Source organism: Heterocephalus glaber, unplaced genomic scaffold (genome assembly GCF_053883595.1).
Source record: "Heterocephalus glaber isolate CG9 unplaced genomic scaffold, H.glaber_assembly_v1.0 deba00001773, whole genome shotgun sequence".
NCBI lineage: Eukaryota > Metazoa > Chordata > Mammalia > Rodentia > Bathyergidae > Heterocephalus > Heterocephalus glaber.
Window position 1 is genome coordinate 11569545 of NW_028258463.1, and position 21625 is coordinate 11591169.

Here is a 21625-nt window from a genome sequence, read left to right on the forward strand (position 1 = left end):
CTGAAAACCTTGGTTGTCCTTATACATTTGGCAGGGAGTTTTGGGAAATAAAAACAAAATAATTTTGGGGCTGGGGATTTAGCTCAGTTGTTCCAGTGCCTGCCTGGCAAGTGCAAGGTCACAAGTTCGATCCCCAGTACAAAAAAATAATAATAACAATTTTATGGGCTCTGTGGTGAGTTATAAATAATGTAAAAGATGCAGTTTCGGCCTTGGAGAATCTTACTTTATAAAAGGAGCAAAAGGAAGGATATCTGGTTATAAGTATGGAGAAATGAATTTTGGAAAAATGGAAAGTAACAATAAAGTCCCATTTAGAGGGAGTCAAGATAAGCTGCACTCTTGGTGAGAGCTGGGCTTCTTTTTTTTCTTCGATAGTGAGAATCAAACTCAGGACCTTGTGCTTGCCAGGCAGGGACAGCGCTGCTGAGCTGCATCCCCAGCCCAAGAGCTGGGCTTGTAAGATGAGTGCAGAGTTCCAACCCGCCTCGCTGAGAGCCTTGTCTCTTTCCATTGGGCAGGGTGACTCTGAGCTCCCATGGGCCACCATAGCATCTCACAGATTGCACTGAAATTCAGAGGGGTGCAGGCCTTTGCCCGAGGTTGGGGGGCCATGGGCTCACACCCAGTAGTAACCAGCTTCCTTGCCTGCTCCTGAGTCGCTTCACACATCGCGAGTCCTCAGTGAACACTTGTAGATAAATGGATATCTTTTGTTTCAGTCTAACCCTCTCAAAGACAGTCTTTACTGATCTGCCTGGGGCTGGGACACTTCTTTCAGGGTCGGACTCCTCTGAAGACGCCTCTGAAGACGTGGCTAACAGGGCGGATGACCACAGGTGAGGGCAAGGGCCCTTGGCCCACAGGCTGGTATCTTCGTACTTTGTCAATATTAAAGATTAGCTTTTCCCTAGATTTGAATCATGGTATTAGAAGAACCTGTAGAGATTGTGTGCTTTCCTCTCCTCGTTCAGTAGCTGAGCAAAAGCCTTTTTGCAGGGCTGGGGATTTAGCTCAGTGGTTCCACCGCCTGCCCCACAAGTACAAGGACCCAAGTTTGATTCCTGGTACCAAAAAAAAAAAAGCCTTCTTGCTTGTTTTATTAGCAGTGTTTAGAGGAGTGTGAGGTAGTGGTGGGGTTCTGTCCACACTTGCTTCTGGCAGGCGTTTTCTCCAGCTAAATTCCTCAGGCAGTAGTGTTGATACCGTGGGAATTGTGGCTGATGAAAATACTAGCGGACTCCACTTTCAGTCAACTTTCAGCTCTTTCTTTCCTCTGTCCCTTGGTTCTACATTAATTCTCAAACATTGTCTGTATGAATTAGAGTAGCCTGTAAGCAGTTTCCAGGTGGGTCACCTGTCTGGTCGCTTTCCTTAGGAATTACTGCTTGACCCTGACTGGGATCTGTCATTACTGATCTGAATTATGATAGTATTGCAGTCGCTCAGATTTGTTTGCAAATGACTTTTCCCTAGTCATAAAATGCTCCTTGAGACTAGGAGTCACTTAGAGGAGTGAGCAGGTGGAGTGGGGGATCATCCGTGGTTGGCTCATACAGCCCACCTAGAGGGGCTCACGCTTGATCACTGCCCTCTCCCTCTGTGAGCTGTAACTTGGGGCCCACTCGTCTCTTTCCTTTCCCCACAGTGTGAGAGACCAAGACTTGCTCTTCAGCCTGCAAGGAACCAGGGCCAAAGCTAGTTCACATCCTGCAAAACAGGGTAACAGTGAGTCTTCCCAAGGTTAAGGGTCCTGAGGAGAGGGTGGGTGGGTGCCGTGCTGGGATCAGGCCTCTTGGCAGTTAGAATGTTGTTCTTTCTCAGGGTATCATGGAGAGCCTCATCTTCCCATGGGATGTTGGGTGTGGATATAAAAATACCCCATGCAACTGGTTGCTGCCCTTCATTTTTCTTTGTTTTGGTTTTTTGAGACAGGGTCTTATGTAGCCCAGGTTGGCCTCAAACTTAAGGCAATCCTCCTGCCTCAGCCTCCTGAGTGCTAAGGTTACAGGTGTGCGCCACCACACCCGGCGCCCTTCATTTTTAACTGATGTATTTGTATTTCATCTTTTGCCAACTGGTTTTTGAATACAGGGAGTGTGAGTGTGTAGACAGATCATGGTACTGTGTCAACCAAACACTGCCTTGATTCACTCTCAGAGGCTGGAGGAGTGAGCGGTAGGGGTTGTGCATAGGGAAAACTCTGAACTTAGATTTCTCATTATCTTGATTGGAAATAATGAGAATCTGTGTGAGTAGGAATTACAGAAAGAATGTGAACTACATCTTAAAAATGGAGTTGGTGCTTTCTCTTAAAAAGCTAGTTGCTTTATTTCCACTCCCCAGTTGTGTTTTTTCCGTAGGTCAGCGTTTAGCACCTCATTATTTTTGTGTGTTTTCAGCTCCTTGTGAGGCTTCTGAGAAGGGCACCGTAGACTCTGACCGTCCACACCTCAGCGGTGAAGACGAAAAGCCTGTGGAGAAGCGTGCTGCCAAGAGGCGTCCAGGCAAGCAGCAGGTCGGCCCTGCTCCCGACTTGCGTGTGGAGCCATGTGGCACCGACACTCGCGCCAGCTCATTACAGTGCAGGAACAGCCGTTTATTACTCACTGAAGACAGAATGGATGTAGAAAAGGCTGAATTCTGTAATAAAAGCAAACAGCCCGGGTTTGCAAGGAGCCAACAGAGCAGATGGGCTGGGAGCGAGGAGAGCTCCGATGATGGGCAGACGCCCAGCACAGAGCAGAAGGCAGAGCCGACCGCTGCGGCCCTCTGTGAGAGAAGAGGGAAGGAGCAGAAACCCCCATGCTCGGAGACGCTCGGGGAGGCCCAGGATGTCTACTGGGTCACACTGAACAGCAGGATTCAGAAAGTTAATGAGTGGTTTTCCAGAAGTGACAAAGTGGTGGCTTCTGATGATGCCTGTGACCGGGAGTTGGAAGCAGATGCTGAAGAAGCCAGTGCCTTAGAAGATCCAAAAGGCCAAGGTGGCTTTTCTGGCTCTCTGGAGAAAATAGCCATGCTGACCAATAGTCCTCAGAGTGCTTTGTTCTGTGCCAACAAGCGAGTCTGCCCCAAAGCAGGGAGGAATGACATGAAAGATAAAGTATTCGGGAAAACCTACCGGAGGAAGCCGAGCCTCCCCAGCTTCACCTATGTGGCTGAAAATCTAACTGTAGGAGCATTGGTTGTCAAACCGCAGGTGACACAAGAGTTTCCCCCCACAAATAAATTAAAGCGCAAGAGGAGAAGCATGTCATGTCTTCATCCTGAGGATTTTATCAAGAGAGCAGATTTGCCAGTTGCTCCAAAGACTCCTGAAAAGATAAATCAGGGAACGGAGCAAATGGAGGAGAGTGGGCAGGTGACAGGTACTCCTAGGAAAAGCCACAAGGGTGATGCAGAAGGGGCTGGTGTTCAGAGACAGAGGAAGCCCAGCCCAGCACAATCACTGGAAAAAGAGTCTGCCGCCAGAGCAGAGCCCCAGAGCTGCAGCATAAGCAACATGGGACTAGAATCACATGCCCGTCATTCAGAGCCACCTAAGAAAAGCAGGCTGAGGAGGAGGTCCTCAACCAGGCATGTGCCTCACCCCAGCCCACTGGACCACACCGAACTGCAAATTGACAATTCTACCAGCACTGAAGAAGTGAAGGAAAAAAGCTCCCACCAAGTGCTGATCGGGTACAGCCAGAATCTATACCTTGCGGGGGAGGGAGAAGCTTCCATTGGAATCCCGGAGAGTAAGAAGCCCGCTGAACAAGTAAGGAACAGACCTGCTGAGGAGGCTGTCCCAGAACCAGCGTTAGCAAACACACCTGGTTCTTCTGCTAACAGTTCAGGCCCTGATAAAGAACTTGTCAACCCTAGTCCACAGAGAGACAAGACAGAAGAGAACCCAGAAACAGTTCAAGTGTCGGATAATACCAGAGATCCCAAAGGTCCAGTGCTAAGTGGAGAAAGGGGTTTGCAAACCGAGAGATCTGCAGAGAGCACCAGTATCTCACTGGTCCCAGACACTGATTATAGCACTCAGGACAGTTTCTCCTTACTGGAAGCCAACAGCCTCAGGAAGGCACAGAGAGCGTCGCATCAGTGTGTGACTCAGTATGTAGCGGTCGCAAAGCCCAAGGAACTGCCTGCTCATTCTGAAGATACTGGAAATGACACTGAGGGTTTTAATGATCCATTGAGACGTAAAGTGAGCCACGTTCAGGAGGCAAATGTAGAAATGGAAGATAGTGAACTCGATACTCAATATTTACAAAATACATTCCAGGCATCAAAGCGTCAGTCATTTGCCTTGTTTTCCAATCCAGGAAACCCAGAAAAGAAATCTACAGGGGTCTGTGCCCACTCCGAGTCCTTTCAGAAACGAAATCCAGAAGTCACTCCTGAATGTGAACAAAGAGAAAACAGTAAGGGAAAGAAAGCGTCTAAGATCAGGCATGTGCAGGTAGTTAATGCCACTGCAAGTGTCCCTGTGATTTCTCAGAATGACCAGCTAGGTGTTGGTGTCCAGTGTGGTGTCACAGGAGTCTCGAAGCTCCGTCCATCATCTCAGGTCAGAGGCTACAAAACTGAACTCGTCGCTGCTGACAAACATGGAATTTCACGAAACCCGTGCCATGTGGCATCAGTTTCTCGCATTGGGACATCTGTTAAAACTGCATGTAAGAAAAGCCTTTCCATGTCACCAAAAGAAGCAGTAGAGAGTGAGAGAGTCCTTCAAAGCATGGTGAGCACAGGTTGCTGTAAGAACAGCAGAGATCTTGCTCCTAAAGAGGCCAGCTCAGGCAGCGGGAGTGGAGTGGGCTCTGGCACTAATGAGGTAGCCTCCAGCAATGAGCACATGCAGGCAGAATGGGGGAGAAGCCGAGGGCCGACACTAAATGCTGTGCTTAGATCAGGTCTGATGCAACCTAAAGTCCAGGAGCAAAGTCTTCCTGTGGGTGACTACAAATGTCCTAAAATACCACAGCGAGGAGCGAGTGGAGTCGTAGCTCAGGCTGTCCATGCAGATTTCTCTCCCTGTCTAATTTTTGATAGCGTGGAACAGCCTATGGGAAGTAATCCTGCTTCTCAGATTTGTTCTGAGACACCCGATGACCTGTTAGACGAAGAGGACAGAAAGGAAGATGCCAGCTTTGCTGAAGATGACATTAAGGAGACTTCTGCTGTGTTTAGCAAAAGTGTCCAGAGAAGACAATTCAGCAGGAGCCCCAGCCCCTTCACCCATACAGCTCTGGCTCGGGGTCACCAAAGAAGGGTGAGGAAATTAGAGTCTTCCGAAGAGAACATGTCAAGTGAGGACGAAGAACTTCCCTGCTTCCAACACTTAATATTTGGTAAAGGATGCACTACTCCTCAGTCTACCAGGCCCAGCACTGGTGCGACAGAGCGTGTGTCTAAGGGAACAGAGGAGAACGTGGTATCATTGAAAGACAACTTACGAGGCTGCACCAGCGAGCCGGTGTCCCCGGAACCTCGGCTGGGCGAAGACATCAGATGTTCCGGCAGCTTGTTTTCTTCCCAGTGCAGCATCTCAGAAGAGTCTGCTGCAAACACAATCTCCCAGGATCCCTTGCTGATGTTGCACCCTCCTGCTGAACAGAAGGGGCATCCCTCTGGAATCCAGGGTGCCTCTCTGAGCGACAAGGAAGTGGTTTCAGATGATGAAGATAGGGAACCTAGCCTGGAAGAAGGCAGCCATCACGGAGGGCAGAGCGTGGACTCACCCTTAGGTACTGGAGCCAGGCTTGTGTGTTTGCCCCAGTCTGGTTTTTTTTTTTTTTGGTACCGGGGATTGAACTCGGGTCCTTGCGCCACCTGTGCAGCAGGTGGCGAAACCACTGAGCTAAATCCCCAGCCCTTGCCCCGGTCTGTTTCATAGAAATGAGCTGATTGGTTATGCCCAATGGGAACACATGGTATGTTTCCACTGCTTCTTCAGCTTCCTCATGCAGTTCTTTTCCTTACAAGTCAGCAGCCCATCTGCCAGCTCAAGCCCCATCTCTGATTGCATGAGCTTTAGTGTCCTACTCTTCGTAGGGTTGCCTCTCTGGTTTTAGTGTCGGAGTTTCTGAGGGAAAATCCCAGTGTCGCAAAGCAAGAAGTTGGGTGATTTTGTGAAATGAAACCAATACTGCCAAAACTTACCTGGCAGGGGAGATACCGTGATCACAAAACCAGTATTGCCAAGTTGCAGTGTTCACCGCCTGTCTACAGCGGAACCTGTTTTTGTTGCCTTTTCAGGTGAAGCAGCATCTGGGTATGAGAGCGAAACAAACCCCTCTGGTGGTTTCTCGGGGCTTTCCTCGCAGAGTAGCATCCTAACCACCCAGGTACACGTGAGTGTGTCTGTGTGTGAGGCGTGTGTGCAGCATTCGTAATGTCTGCTGAATGTCTTCCTTCGAGTTGGAGATATAACACTTGGATGTGCTGCTGTGAACACCTCACACTGCCCTTTGTATCATCCACTTGCCCCGGAGCAAAAGCAAATGAAAGCATTATTGTGTCAAGCAGGGATGTGGGCTGGGTGCAGAGGTCCACGCCTGTAATCCCAGGGACTGAGGAGGCTGAGGCAGGAGGATCACAGACCTGAGGCCAGCCTGGCCAAATCAGCAAGACCCTGTCTCAGAATCAAATAAGAGTAGAATAGAAGGAGTGGGGCTGTAGTTCAGCGGTAAAGTGCTTGCCTCACATTTGTTAGGCCCTGAATTCAATCCCCAGCCCTGAAAAAAGAAAAAAAATGACAGATAATTATTTTTGGTGCCAAACCAGAGCTTCCACAGGGTTTTCTTTCTGTTAGAGACTAGCCTTCCATTGTTTTGTGGATGTTTTCTTTGTTTTTGTCTTTTATGATCTACTGGTGGCTTCTTTAATGCCCAAATGTCATCTTAAAAAGAAGAAAGTATGTAATTTGACTTTCTGAACTTAGTAAAGGGCAATAACTTGGTTACTTTTGAAGGGAATAGCAGCTTTATTCTACGTACAGTGTTAGACACCACGAACATTTCTGTAGTCCAGACAAGACTAGCTCTCACTGTCACAGCTTTCTGGGGTGCGGGTGGGGGTGAACCGAAGGCCTCGGTGTGCTAGCCTCGCACTGCAGCACAGAGCTGTTTGCCCCCAGCCTGTAGCATTTAAAAATTGTAGGGCGCCGGGGATTTAGCTTAGTGGTTCCTGCGCCTGCCTCGTAAGCGCAAGGTCCCAAGTTCGATCCCTGGTACAAAAAAAAAAAAAAAGAACATCTTGGGGCCAAGGATTTAGCTCAGTGGTTTTGCTGCCTGCTGCGCAAGCTCAAGGACCCAAGTTCGATCCCAGGTACCAAAAAATAAATAAAAATAAAAATAAAAAATAAAAATTGTAGGGCGGTGATGTAGGTCAGTGGCAGAGCCTTTGCTTAGTATGGTGAGGTCCTGGGTTTAATCCCCAGCACTTAAAAAGAGTGCCTTAATCTTCCTCATAGAACCTGTCTCTGTCTCCTGATTTTCACTTTGTAAAATAAATTTTCCAAGTTCTTGTATTCAGAAATTCAGGCTCATCTCAGCTTATGTGCTTGTTGTAGTTTTGAGACAGGGTCTTGGTATGTAGCCCAGGCTGGCCTGGAACTCCTGGCGATCCTCCTGCCTCTGCCTCCTGAGTGCTGGGATGACCGACGTGCGTCACCACACCTGCTGTTGGCTTATGTTTGTATATGTTTTCCCTTGCTGAGTTGACAGCTCCTCAGTTACCTCTTTCTATTCCTGGCACGAGGCCCTGTAGCACTTGCGGTACATAGCGTGCTCAGAGTTCTGTACCTAGCTGTGTGGCTTTGGGTGACTTGCCCATTACAGCAGGCACATTCGGAGAATGGGGCTGTCTGGGCCCCTGTGGGTCATGCACTGTGGCTCTTCTCACCTTGTGAGGACAAACGAGTGCCTGTCTTCTGAACTTCCTGAAGTGCTGGGTGATCATGAACTGTGAAGAGCCTAATGCTCTTCTAAAGTCACGTGCAGCATGCAAATCTAGAAAGCGTGGGTAAACAGGAATCATCCATGGCAGAACCTTGGGAACACGATAACGAAAACAAGCTGTACACCAAAGGACAGATGTGTTTTGATTTCACTTCCATGAGGTATCTAAAATAGTCAAATTCAGGGAAACAGTGGAACAGTGGCTACCCAGGCTGCAAGAGGACAATGGAGAGCTACTGCTTGATGGATGGGAGGGTGAGAGTTCTGGAGAGGGCTGGGCATGGCCACCCGCAATCCCAGCTACTCAGGAGGCTGAGGTGGGAGGATTACAAGTTTGGGGCCTACCTGGGCGACTGACTGAGCCCTTATCAAAGTAATGTAAGAGTAAGGGCTAGGGTGTAACTGGAGGAGCACGCGCCTACCACATGTGAGGCCCTGGGTTCCATCCCCAGTGAGAGAGAGTTTTGGAAATGGTCAGTTATGCCACAAAGTAGAAGTACTTAGTATCACTGAACTGTATGCTTAAAAAGGGTTAAGGTGATAAATTAGTTAAATTCTACAAAATACCCAGAAATGCTTATATTAACTTATTGATACATTCTTCCAGTCTCCTTTTTGTGCATATACATGGGTATCTGTGCATACTGTACCTATTTCTGTCTTTCATTTCTCCTTTCTCCTTCCTTCCTTCCTTCCTTCCATGTACTAGAGACTGAATCTAGGGCCTCATACTAGTAATTAGTTCGAATCTAGGCCCTTTTGCTCTAACCCTGAGCTATAACTCAGCACCTACACCTTGTCTTCAGAAAACATTGGATACTGCAGTTTTCTCGATGCTTCCATTGTAGTCTAGCTTTTAGTGTGCCATTATAGTTTTACAGTGACTTTGATCCATGTAGCACTCTGTCCCCTGGGTAGACCATGGCTTAGTCCACCTAGTGCTGAATGTTGAGGCTTTCAGGGTAAGAGTCACAGTGTGCATGGTGTGCTACACTGTAGTGGCTACCTGGTAGCAAAGCATTTCCCTGATCCCTAATGATTTCCTTAGTGTAAATTCCCAGCCCTGGATTTGTTGTCTTGGGTACAATCATCAGACTGACTATTTAGAAACCCTCAGCCTGACTCTGCTCCTCCAGCCCCCACAGTGTGTGATGGCTCCCATTTCCTGTGCCTTTGCCAGCTCCGGGTAGTGTTCACTTTTAAAATCTCCCAGGTCTTGGCCCTGCCACAAGGCCTGCAGATGAAGGGAGTGTGGCTTCTCCTGGTCCCGCCCTCCATCACTGAGCACCCATCACCATGGCCACTCAGCTGATGGGGGCTTTTCTCTTGCAGTTCTTCCCATCCTTCCTGGTGTACACTTGGGCTGGGGCAATGTGCCTGTCACCTCATTTTGTCCCTTAAGTTTGAACGGTTTTGCTTCCAGTTTTTTTTCCGTCTGCCTTAGCCATACTGTATTCTATGTGACATTCAGTAAACTGCTCACTGTTTTTGTGACCCTGAGTTTTGCCTGTTTGTTCAAGATGTGTTTTGCAAGGTGTTTTCATCAAGCATCTGTTCAAAACAGCGCTCACGTCAGATCTGGGGCTATCTGGAATCTGAAGTACCAGACATGACGTGATGGAGCGAGTCTTACCCTGAGTTAGTAGGGACCGCGGAGGACATGGGAGGTGAAGGGTACCTGATTCATGCTGTGGTCCGGCTGAGTACATCCCTTCACTCACACGATTCTGTGTGAACTGGGGAGACACACCATCAAGGGACGATTCTTCCCATTGAGGGACCCTGTGTTCCACCTGGGCAAATTAACCCCCTAGCAGTGTGACCCACAAAACAAGGGGTCCCCTGTTCCTGGCGGGGACTTCCAGAGGAGACATTGGAGCTGGGCCCTGAAGGGTGAGAACTTTCCCCTGGGGAAAAGGAGAAGGCACCGAGAGCACAAAGGGCACCAAGCTGCCCTGTCCCAGTGCCGGTGCCGGTGCCGCCGGAAAGGGGACTTCGGGGCAGGAAGGAGCCACGCCGAGGGTGCGAGCGCCTTTGGATCCTCTGCTGAGGAGTCAAGCCATTAGCTCCTCTGAGTGGCCCTAGGGAGAGGGAGCCGGGCAGTCATGCAGCCGTGTGGAGAGTAGCGTTGTCCAGGCAGATGGAAGGGCAGCACTCATTCGGAGGCCGTGACTCCAGGGTTGGAAGCGGGAAGACTCAGTGACCTGTGTGGTTTTGCCCTCCCTCGTGCATTAGGCCCATTTGTTGCCTATAGGAGACTGAGTTTTAAAGTGATTCCTTCACTGCTGTTTGTTTGGTTTCCTGCTGTGTGAACTGACCGGCCGGCAATTCAGGCCTGGCTGTCTGCTCTCGAGTGCCACGTGGTGGCAATGGTGTTGCCGCAGGTGTGGGCAGCAAAGCAGCTCAGGGCAGCCAGGCAAACCTTTGTGGGACCGGAAGGACATTTTCTGATATTCAAAGCCGCCTGAAAACTATGAACTCATTTCAGGTGGAGAGAGCAGGTAGCTCGTTTTCAGTAGAGGGCAAAATCGCTCTCATGGATCAGCAGAAGAAGAAACAGGGTGAAGCAGTTTGTGTTTACACTTCCCCTCCCAGCTTGCTGTCAACTGCCAGGTTTCCAGGGATGAAGAGCGTATCTCAGAAAACTCCTGATTGCCTAAATTCTTTATCAACTACATTAGATGTAGCACTTCTTTACCACTATTTTATTTTGTTTTTTGAGACAGGGTGTCGCTATATAGTCCAGGCTGGCCTTGAAGCAGCAATCCTCCTGCCTCAGCCTCCTGAGCGCTGGGATTATAGGTGGGCACCACCAGGCCCACAGCACTTCTTTAGAAGATTTTGGTTTTTGGTACCAGGGATAGCACTCGGGACCTTGCGCTTTCGAGGCAGGCAGCAGAACCACTGAGCTAAATCCCTGGCCCCTCCACTTCTTTAGATACAGGCTTCCTGAGATGGAATAATAAGCAACAGGAGTCCCAGAAGCAAGAAGACATATGACCTTGAACTGAACACAGTGCCTGTCCTTCAGGCTTTCCAGGGCCCTACAGGAGATTGCTCTCCAGCCACTCTTTCTCAGATAAGCGCTCATGTCCTGTCCCTTCTTGAATGGCACCACAAGGGCTGTGTGCCCAGCGCCAGCACAGAGCCTGGCACAGTAAAGAGTTGTTGGATGCACTGAGGGACAGCCAGATTCACCCTTCGTTTTTTCTGGCTCAAGCAGGGTCGCCCATCCAGGCAAGATTACTGAGAGTGCTTTCCTAAAATGCCAGAGAAAATTAAGGAATTTACCAGTTTAAAAGTTCTTTTTGTTGTTTTACAGTGCTGGAGATTGAATGCTAGGGCCTTGTTCATGCTGGGCAAGCACTCTGCCACCGAGCCACACCTTAGCTCTTTTTATTTTGAGCCAGGGCCTCTCTTTGTTGCCCAGACTGGATTCAAACTTGTGATCTTCCTGCCTCAGCCTCCTGAGGGGTTATAGGTGTGCCGCAACACTTGGCTACTAACAAATCACATAATTTTACATGGAGTGACCTAAATGGCTTGTGAATCTCGCAGTGCCAAGTATTTGAAAGTAAAATGTTAACAGACTCATGCTGATTTGAAATGCCAGTAATGTTTAAGTACCTTATTTTTTCACACCCTAACTGTTTCTGTGCGTTTTATTTGTTTTCACCTTTGTTCCCCTCCCTGGGGACAGAATCCAGGCCTCACATGTGCTAGGCAGGTGCTGTACCACTGAGCTGCACCTCCAGCCCCCATTCCTAACTTTCAAAGAAAATAACCAACTAGAAAAGGGCAGCACAATAAAGCAAGTCTGTGTGGGAGAATTGGAGGAATTTTCCTCCCTCAAACATCATTTGGAAAGAATTTCAGTGTGGTGATTTGTGTGAGTAGGGTTGGATTGAAGGGTGGTCAGCCAGAACTCACAGTTCTGTACGTGGTGATGTCTACTCCAATGCCAGCATTAACTGTTGTGGCGTGTTTCCCTCCGGCCAGGCTTGTCACAGTGTGACTCTCGTTTTGCAGCAGAAGGACACCATACAGGACAACTTGCTCAGGCTGCAGCAGGAAATGGCCCAGCTGGAAGCTGTGCTGGAGCGGCATGGGAGCCAGTGCTCCAACAGCTCCACCTCCATCGTCCCCGACTCCTGTCCAGCCGAGGACCTGGCGACCCTGGGACGATACATACCAGGAAAAGGTTTGTCGTGTGTGGGCCACACACCAGGACCCTGGGCAAAGCCCTTCCCTCTCCGCCTCTGAGCACGACTGCCTCATTCCAGCATCTTCTGGTCTCCATTCAGCACCTGTGAACTGGGTCCCCGAGGTTCTAACCCCTGCTCACAGCCCAGGTGCCCTCAGCAGCAGCCATCAGTGCTGCTGTCTGCCCAAGCGAGTGGAGGTAAGCGTGGGGAGCCCCCGAGCCAGAGATGCAGGTCTTGCCCCAAGAAGCTGGGTATAATGGGGCACCGGCAAGTGCAGACCTCATCAGTCCAGAAAGCTGTAGAAGGAAAAAACCTTTGACAGACTCCTCACAGTGCTTTTCTCAGATCAGTGTAATGTGCTTTCTCATCTTTAGAGAGAAATCAACTCTACTTCAGGGACTGAACTTTTGAGTTTTTAAATGGAGAGACAGAACATTAGGGAAGTTTTTAAAAGGGGCAAACACTGAGCATGGTGGCAGATACCTATAGTCCCGGCCCTGGGAAGGCTGAGGCAGGAGGATCATCACATGTTTGAGGCCAGTCTGGCAAGGCCCTGTCTGAGAAAAAATTTTAAAAATTAGGAAATAAATAGGGGCTGGGCCAGGGATGTAGCTCAGCAGCACTGCACCTGCCTGGCAAGGGCAAGGCCCTGAGTTCGATTCCCAGTATAGATAGATAGATAGATAGATAGATAGATAGATAGATAGGGGCCAGTGTGCAGGGATATAAAAGAGAGGCTAACTGTGTGGTGACACATGCCAGCACTCTTGGGGGCTGAGCCAGGAGGATGACAAATTTGAGCCCAGCCCAGGCAACAAAAGGGCTGGGGGTGCGGCTCAGTGCAGAGGCCTGGGCTCAATCCCCAGTGCTGAGGGAGGGAAGGAGGAGACAGGCAAGGGCGGCAAAACCGACTCGGAGCCCTTGCTAGCCCAGTGCTAAAGCCCCTGCTCCAGTTGCTGGCCTCGCAGGAGCCAGTCTGTTCGTATCTCGCACAGTGGCCTAGGCCCGAGTCGGCCTTGCATAATTCCCATATCAGGAAGAAGCAGTAGCGCACACAGGAGAAATGGGGAGCCCCGCTGCTGTGGCAAGACGTCAAGATTATCTTCTTGAATGCTCTCTTTGTAATGGCACCTTCATTTAGTTCATCCCCAGATAGGAAGCCCAAGTCCCATCCCCAGTGCAGTTCTGTTCTCTGGGGGCTTGGATTCTAAAGCACAAGGTATGAGCTGTCACTGGGTGGCTGTGAACATCTGTGTAATCTGCTGTCTCATCTTACAATGTTTCTTTGTGGCCTTATTTCTAAAATATTTTGAGTACTGACTTAATTCCAACTCAAGTTTTGAGCCTTTCCTCCTTGATATGAGTGTGCTTTCTCAGTCCTGGGAATGTCCCACACACACACAGTGAGGGATGGAACCCCGGCCTGGCACAGGCTAGGCAAGGGCTCTACCACAGGGTGACAGTCCAGCCCTTGCTGAATTGCCCAGGCTGGCACTACAGAGTCTTGATCTGCCTGCCTCAGCCTTTTGAATAACTCGGATTGTAGGTCTGCACCACCCCACGCAGCTGAGATCCAGAATTCTTGAAGGTGATGACAGGACTGATGCACACCTGTCATTCCAGCACTCAAGAGGCTGAGGCAGGAGGTTCGCCACAAGTGCAGGCAGCATGGGCTACATAGCGAGACCCTGTCTCAGGAAAAAAGTAGGCAGGGGTGATGACAGCCCTTTCGCTGCAGTGCCCTGCTCCTCGGCATGGACCTTCTGTTTGTGGGAGGTCATTCCCAAGCCCGCTTAATATCTGAGCGCAAATGTGTGTGTTCCTCCCGAAGTATCTGTGTCTCTCTCTGGGTAAAGCTGTCCCCCATCAGTCAGTCCCCTGGATTTCCCATCTTCAAAAGCAAGAACTACCCTTGTGAGATCGCAACCCATTAGGGCAGTACTGACTCCTCAGATGCATCTGAGCCTTTCCATCTTGTGATACGTTTCATTCCCGGCAGCGCTTGTTAAAAACTTCTAGGCTCCTTCTCTGAGAATTCTGAATCAGCTGGGGTAGATGGGTTATGTGCTTGTCAGAGCCGAATTCCACCCTGGGAACTGTACTTCAGAGTTTATCATTCCCTGAGAGCTCATTTCTCCCTCCACAGTGTTTATTCTTTTCTTTCTTTTTTTTTGGTACCAGGGATTGAACTGCAATCCTTGCGCTTGCGAGGCAGGCGCTGGAACCACTGAGCTAAATCCCCAGCCCCCCAGTGTTTTATTCTTGATTCTTCCAATACTTTTTGCACAACTCTTGCAGTAGATTTACTAAATCTTGGCTCAGCCCATGTTCCCTACCTATGAGGAACGCAGCATGTTAGAACACCTAGGATGGCTTCAGGGGGACTTCAGTGTGTTCCAGAACCTGGTCAGGATCCCCGTGTTTATGCTTCCTAAGCCAGACAAGTAGGTTGTTGTATCACAGGCCTGGACTGGGCTTGCTGCTCAGAGAATGAAATAAGGGTTAAGGAAGAATAGTAGAGGAGCTTGTGTATTTTAGGTTCTTTCGAGCATGTTTATGCTACATGTTCTAGTGATGGTTTTGTTTTGTTTTGTTTTGTTTCCTGGTGCCAGGGATTGAACTCAGGACCTTGCACTTGCCAGGCAGACTCAGTGCCACTGAGCTACATCCCCTGCCTGGTTTTTGGTTTTGTTTGCTTTGCCCTTTATTTGTTTTGTTTACAGTGCTGGGGTTGAACCTAGGGCTTGCCACGTGCTAGGCAAGTGCTGTATGACTAAGCTATGTGTCCAGCCCCAGAAAGACTTGAATAGCTGGATTTGTGTATGAAGTCTCCACTTTTTCCCTCACGCCCTGCAGTGATTAATTCTTTGGCAGCTGCACTTTATTGTCACTCTGTTTGGGGGAAGGGTGACACCTACAGCATGAGCAAGCCCTGCTTCCGAGGCCAGTAGCTTCAGGCAGAGTTCTTGTGTTCCTAGGCATCAGGTCCAGGAAAGAGTAGCATAAAGGAAACCATAAATAATGCATGTGAAGACTGACTCAGGAAATCAATGATTATTTCCTCCCGCTAACTATCTTCAAAAGGAGTTTAATTAATATAACCTTTTGTTTCAATTTTCCTCCTCAATTTATAGATTTTAGCTTTTTTAATAAAAGCTCAAAATGAATTACAGTCATCAGTAACTTTGTAATGGACAGAAGACATCTGTAATTGTTAACTTTGTTTTTGCTATGCAAACATTTCTTCTTCCCAGAAGGCAGTAGCACATACATTTGGAGGAATTAATAAATAGAAAGAGGCACAGCAGCACAGACCTGAAACTTCAGCTACTCAGGAGTCTAAGCCAAGAGGATGGCAGGTTCAAGCCCAGCCCAAGGAACTCAGCAAGACCTCGTCTCAGAATGCAGTGAAAGGGGCTGGGAACGCAGGTCCCTGCTGATGTGCTTGCCTAGCACTCACGAGTCCCTGACTGGGTTTAGTTCCAACTGCTGCAAAAATAAATCAGTCATGGGGCGGGGATTAGCTCAGTGGTTCCGGCGCCTGCCTCGAAAGCGCAAAGTCCCGAATTGGATCCCCAGTACCAAAAGAAAAAGAAAAAGAAATCAGTCAATATAAGACAAAGAATGTTCTGACAGGCCAGAACTTTGACATCTGTCATGCTTTTCCCCTTCTGGCACCACTTCACCACTCATGTCTTCTATTACTTCAGGGTTCCTTACCAAGGAGCACTGTGTGTGTTTGTTTTTTTTTTTAGTTTTGGAGTTTTTGTTTGTGTTCTGATTTTCTTTTCTAGCAATGGGGCATGTGGAGCACATGTCACCTGCCTCTTCTCTCCGACTCCAGCAATACCCACACATGTAGGGGTTCAGCCATCTCGCTCAGTCTGGTTTGGAGGCTGCGAAAATATAATGCTTTGTGCTTTCCAGGACTTTTCCCTGTTACCTGAGGGAATATGGATATAATTTAGTTTCCTGCACAGATAAAAATTTGTCACATATTTTTATTTTCCTATCATTCGGGGCCCCAAAATTAGAAGGTTTTCAGCCCTGTCTCAGCTGAGTGTCTTTGTTTTCCCAGTTTTTTTCTTTCTTTTTTTTGGTACCGGGGATCAAACTCGAGTCCTTGAGCTTGCATAGCAGGCAGCAAAACCACTGAGCTAAATCCCTGGCCCTGTTTTCCCAGTTTTAAAGTGGTCCTTTCAGGGCCAGGGATTTAGCTCAGTGGTTCCACTGCCTGCCTTGAAAGTGGAAGGTCCCGAGTTCGATCTCTGGTTCCAAAAATTTAAAAAAAATAAAGTGGTCCTTTTATTATTATTTTTTAATAATTTATTCCACTTGGTGTTAGCATTTGCTACATTATTTGTATCTTTAAAGTTCTGCCCTATATACTTGCTTAAGAAACAATTTGAGTTGGGTGTGGTGGTGCATACCTGTAATCTAAGCACTTGGTAGGCGAAGCAGGAGAATCTCTGTGTGTTTAAAGCCATCCTGTGGGCCAGGGATTTAGCTCAGTGGTTCTGGCGCCTGCCTCGGAACCGCAAGGTCCCGAGTTCGATCCCCAGTACCAAAAAATAAATAAAGCCATCCTGGGCTACATAGTGAGTTCAAGGACAGCCTGGACTATATAGCAAGACCCTATCTCAAAAAAAGAAATAATTTGAGCCAAGCACAGTGATGCACACCTGTTATCCAAATGATTTGAGAGGCTGAGGCAGGAGGATCATAAGTTCAAAATAACCTGGGAATTTAGTGAGACCCTGCCTCAAAATTTTAAAAAGGGCTAGGGATGTAGCTCAGTGGTAGAGCACCCATGGAATCAATGCCGAGTACCACACACAGAAAAATTTGATACTCACTGGTGACTGCTTTTTAAAAATCAATATCGGGGGCTGGGGATTTAGCTCAGTGGTTCCACTGCCTGCTTTGCAAGCACAAGGTCCTGAGTTCAATCCCCAGCACCAAAAAAAAAAAGGACAAACAAACAAAAAAACACAAATGATTTTTGGGCTGGAGATTTAGCTCAGTGGTTCCGCCACCTGCTTTGCAAGCATAAGGTTCCAAGTTCGATCCCTGGTACCAAAAAAAAATCAAAATCGGGCCAGGGATTTAGCTCAGTGGTTCCGTCACCTGCCTCGAAGGCGCAAGCTCCCAAGTTTGATCCCCGGTACCAAAAAATAAAAATAATAAAATAAAAAATAAATAAAAATCAATATCCTAGGCAGCCATGGTGGTGCACGCCTGTAATCTCAGCATTACAGGAGGCTGAGACCAAGGATCACAAGTTCAACCACAGCCTGGGCAACTTAGCAAGAGCCTATCTGAAAATAAAAAAGGGCTGGGGTTGTAGCTCAGTGTGAAGGCCCTGGGCTCAATCCCCAGCACCACCAAAAAAGTGAATATCCTCACCTGAACTGTCATCACCAGGACAAAGAAGGAAAATAGATGTCTTTGTTTTTTTGATCCACTTAAAGCAGGATTTACCTCCGGGAGAAGTAATGCATATCCTGTAACCCAGAGTCTCCAAGCCTGTCCTTCCAGCAAGCACCAAGTGTCCCCAGATTGTCCTGCCAGTGAAAATAAGGAGCCAGGAGCTGGAAGGTGAGAAACGTCAGGCTGAGGCCATGGAAGTCACATTTTTACTTAGGTTGGACTCTGACTGGTGACTTTTTTCTCCCTGACTTTCTGCAGTGTTTTGAGCTCTGACGTTTATAAGCTCTCGTTGCTGTGGGACATGTCCTTTAATTGGGTTAGGGTTTTAGTACAGGTATAAGCTACAGTGTGGGGAACGGGCATTGTCAGTAAGTAACCACACCATCTTTTCCAAGCCCTTGAGTCTAGAACTAAGGATACGTGTTTAAGGCTAGGCCACTGGCCCTGTACATGTGACCAGGAATGAAACGACCTGGCTCCATGGGCACTAAAACCACCGCCTTGTATGCTTTGACCAGGTGAGCTGACTGCCCATTATATTTTATTTTGTTTATTCTTTTTCAGTACTGGGGATTGAACTCAGGACCTTGTTCTTGAGAGGCCAGTGTGGTGCCACTGAGCTAAATACTCTGGCCCTGCCCCTTTTAATAGACGAAACAGTCCTGGGCCTCTTCCCTGCACAGGTGCTATGGAGAGATTTCTGTCCTGGAGCCCAGACACCAATGGGCTTCCTCCCTCTGTTTGAGAGCAGCAGTTCAGATCCTGCTCATCTTCGGTCCCAAGGCCTGGCCTTAATGCCTGGCTCATAGTAAGAGCCCAGGAAGTATTTCAGTTCATTAATCTGTGAGCCCTTTCCACCTATTGATGATCTTCTTTTTTTTTTCCTTTCAATACTAGGGTTTGTGGGAATCAAACCCAGGGCCTCATGCATGCTAAGCAAGTCTTCTGCCACTGAGCTCCATCCCCAGCCCTGATAGTTACCTTATTTTGCAAAGTCCAAACTAGCTGGAAGAATAGAAGAACTGCTTGCTGGGCCCAGTGTTCTTGTAACAAGATTGAAGAGTTGGCCTTTTCCCCTAGTGCTGGGGATCCAGCCCCGGCCCCTCCCTGCATGTTAGCCAGTGCTTCTCAACAGAGCAGCACCCTCGGCCTAAGTTAGTGTCATTTTTAGATATAGGAAAGGCAAGGAAGAAGAGTGACTCTATAAATTCTGCCAAAATCGGGTAGAAAGAATGAGCATAGAGACGGCAGCGTTACTCAACTTCCTGTCTCTGGACTCCTCATCCCTTTGAACTCGGGTCAGGCGTGTGCAGGATTTGAGTGGCAGCAGGTGACGGAGGAGTTGCTGCTGGGCTCCAGAGCAGCTCTCCACCAGCCTCAAGGAGCACCGTCAGTCAGCCCTGCCTTGGGGGTGATGGCAGGATCCCAGTGTCCAGCCTGTGGTACGGGCTTCACTCCTCATTTCCCCGACAGTGAGCCACTTCACTTGTGTCTCACCTCCAGGAACATGGTGTATCTTCAGCCCTGGTGGTGATGGTTTTCCCTCCCCTCATCTTTCCAGGTCGTCCCCTCCTGAGGCCCAGGTGGCTGACAGTCAGTGGTCTGCACACAGCCAGCCCAGGAGGCTGAGGGACAGAGGCTGCCCGGCTCCAGAGCAGCTGGAGGAGGAGGAGGAGCTGGGAGAGTCTGGGCCACATCATGCGACAGCACTGGCTCATTTGCCAAGGCGGGAGCTAGGTAATACTCACTGTACCCTGGCAGAAAAATGCAGTGAGATGTTCTGCTAATCAACTTTCAGGTGGACGAATCTGCTGTGGGTGCCTGTTATATTTAAGCCCGTCTTTTAAAACTAATTTTAGTGTTGCTGGGTGTGGTGCTGCACACCTGTGATACCACCACTCAAGAGGCTGAGGCAGAAGAATTGCTTCAAGTTTGAGCCCAGCCTAGGCTACATAATGAGACCCTGTTTTTTAAAAAAAGAAAAATTCTAGCGCCTGCCTCACAAGTGCAAGGTCCCGAGTTCAATCCCTAGTACCTCCCCACCCAAAAAAACTTGAGTGTTAATCTAAGTTTACTTGAAAATCATTGCAACTCTTAATCTTTCTCTATTTTGAGGTGGTTTTTGTTTTGTTTTGTTTTTGGTACCGGGGATTGGACTCAGGACCTTGCACTTGCCAGGTAGGCCTGGTGCCACTGAGCTGCATCCCTGGCCCTCTGTTGAGTTTTGAGGCTGGGAAAGTCTTGGTGTAGTCTAAATGTTTTACTCCAACTATTAGAAAAGTGTTCTAAGGCCCTACCTAGAATAAAGTTTTAGGCCTGTCCTTTGTTGAAAAAGTCAAATCCAAAGCAAGCTCTTAATTCAGTAAATGAATGCATACAAATGACTGTATTTTATGCGTTATAAGTCACTTCTGATGAATGGAATATTTTATGGCTTGTAAATCAAACTTTTAATCAGGAAAGTAAGTTTTTAATTAATCCTCGAGAGCACCTTATCCTAAAAGGCGCTCTCTGGTGTTGAGTGTGGGATGTGGCTGTGTTCCGCAGGGCATTTTAGGGGCCTCATGCCTTCTAATGAGCAGCTTAATTCCTCACAGAGTGACATATCTCACATGTGTTAGGGGCAGTGTCCTTTCTCTTCTCAATTTGGTGATCATATATGTTGATTTATGAGTTAGAAAAAGTAATGGTGTTGTCATGGGTGGTGAAACAAAAATAGAGTCATAAATTAAAATGAGGGTTAAGCCAGGCGTAATGGCACACACCTGTCATCCCAGCACTGGGGGTGGTGGGGTGCTGGGGCTGAGGCAAGAGGATGGTTTGAGCCCAGGAGTTAAGCCCAGCCTGGGCAGTGTAATGAGACCCTGTCTCAATCAATCAATAAAAATAAAATAATGGCTAAGCATGGTAGCACGTACCTGTGATCCCAGCACTTGGGAGGCTGAGGCAGGAGGATTGCCACAAGTTCAAGGCCAGCCTGAACTACATAGGAGGACCTTGTCTCAAAAAACCAAAAAAAAAAAAAAAAAAAAAAATTTATAGCGGGTGAAGTGTATGCTGTTGGAATAGATGTTTGGTAGATTAATCACATTGGACACCTAGGTCATTTCTTAAATCACAGTGTTGCAGTGAACATGTGGCTGGCTGAACTTTTGCATTATTCCTTAGGATGTGTTTCTGAAATTAGAAAGCGCAAACATGGGTTACGGTTTTGCTCCGTGAGGCAATATGGTACTTATCTGTGTGCCCATTTCTTCTCTCATCCTAATTGCATGCTTCTTCATTCTTAGCAAAGACTGGAGCCTGGCTGCTACAGAGTCCTTGTCATGTAAATTAAACTTCTGTTCCCTGCAGTGGGTGCCCAAACTCCCCCCCACACACACCTGACATCTGGAGCCGGCCTCTTCTCAGATAACCCAGAACCTGAGGCCTCTGAAGACAGAGCCCCAGAGCCTGCTCACGTCTGCAGGGCGCTGGTGCCAACCCCGACCTCGGCACTGACCTTATCCCCATTCCAAGTTGCAGAACCTGCTGGGACCCCTGCTGCCGCTCAGACTTCCAATCCTGCCAGGGGTGCTTCCAAGGAAGAAGCTGTGAGCAGGGAGGAGCCCGAATCCTTGTCCTCGGTGGGAGGGGGCCGCAGGAGGCTCTCCATGGTGGTGTCAGGCCTGACCACCAAGGAGTCGGTGAGTGCGCAGTGCACAGTTCTGGTGGCCAGGCCTCTTGACCTGCTGCAGACAGTGTCATGGAGGTGCCCGTGAGGCACAGCTACTTTATTTCATTTCCCTTCCTAATTTCTGAAAATTCACATCCAAATAGTTTACCAATGGTGTTTTTAGGGCCCAGGATTTAGCTTAGTGGCGCCACCCCGTCTCACAAGTGGAAGGTACTGAGGTGTGTCCCACAACGGAGACAGGAGCAAGGCGGCCGCTGCTGTCTCACCTTACAGCCTGGCGCCCGGACATGGACACCGTGTCTGGTTTTTTTTCTTTTTGTTTTTATTAAATTCTTTTATTGGTACATTGTAGGTAT

The 21625-nt window shown here is 48.4% G+C and overlaps 1 protein-coding gene across 19 annotated transcripts in view; it reads left to right on the forward strand.

Moving 5' to 3' along the window:
* Brca1 (BRCA1 DNA repair associated) overlaps positions 1-21625 on the forward strand; it is a 52976-nt gene that overhangs the window by 17275 nt on the left and 14076 nt on the right. For 7 of the 19 annotated variants that reach the window (XM_021240179.2, XM_021240189.2, XM_021240186.2 and 4 more), the window contains 8 exons: positions 782-839; positions 1649-1728; positions 2403-5744; positions 6256-6344; positions 11958-12159; positions 17635-17761; positions 19155-19330; positions 21113-21279. In XM_021240179.2, the coding sequence (XP_021095838.2) occupies positions 782-839; positions 1649-1728; positions 2403-5744; positions 6256-6344; positions 11958-12159; positions 17635-17761; positions 19155-19330; positions 21113-21279 (4241 nt within the window). The remainder of the gene's footprint in view (positions 1-781; positions 840-1648; positions 1729-2402; positions 5745-6255; positions 6345-11957; positions 12160-17634; positions 17762-19154; positions 19331-21112; positions 21280-21625) is intronic. The other 12 variants (XM_021240183.2, XM_087202227.1, XM_087202224.1 and 9 more) reach the window with 10 other exon arrangements.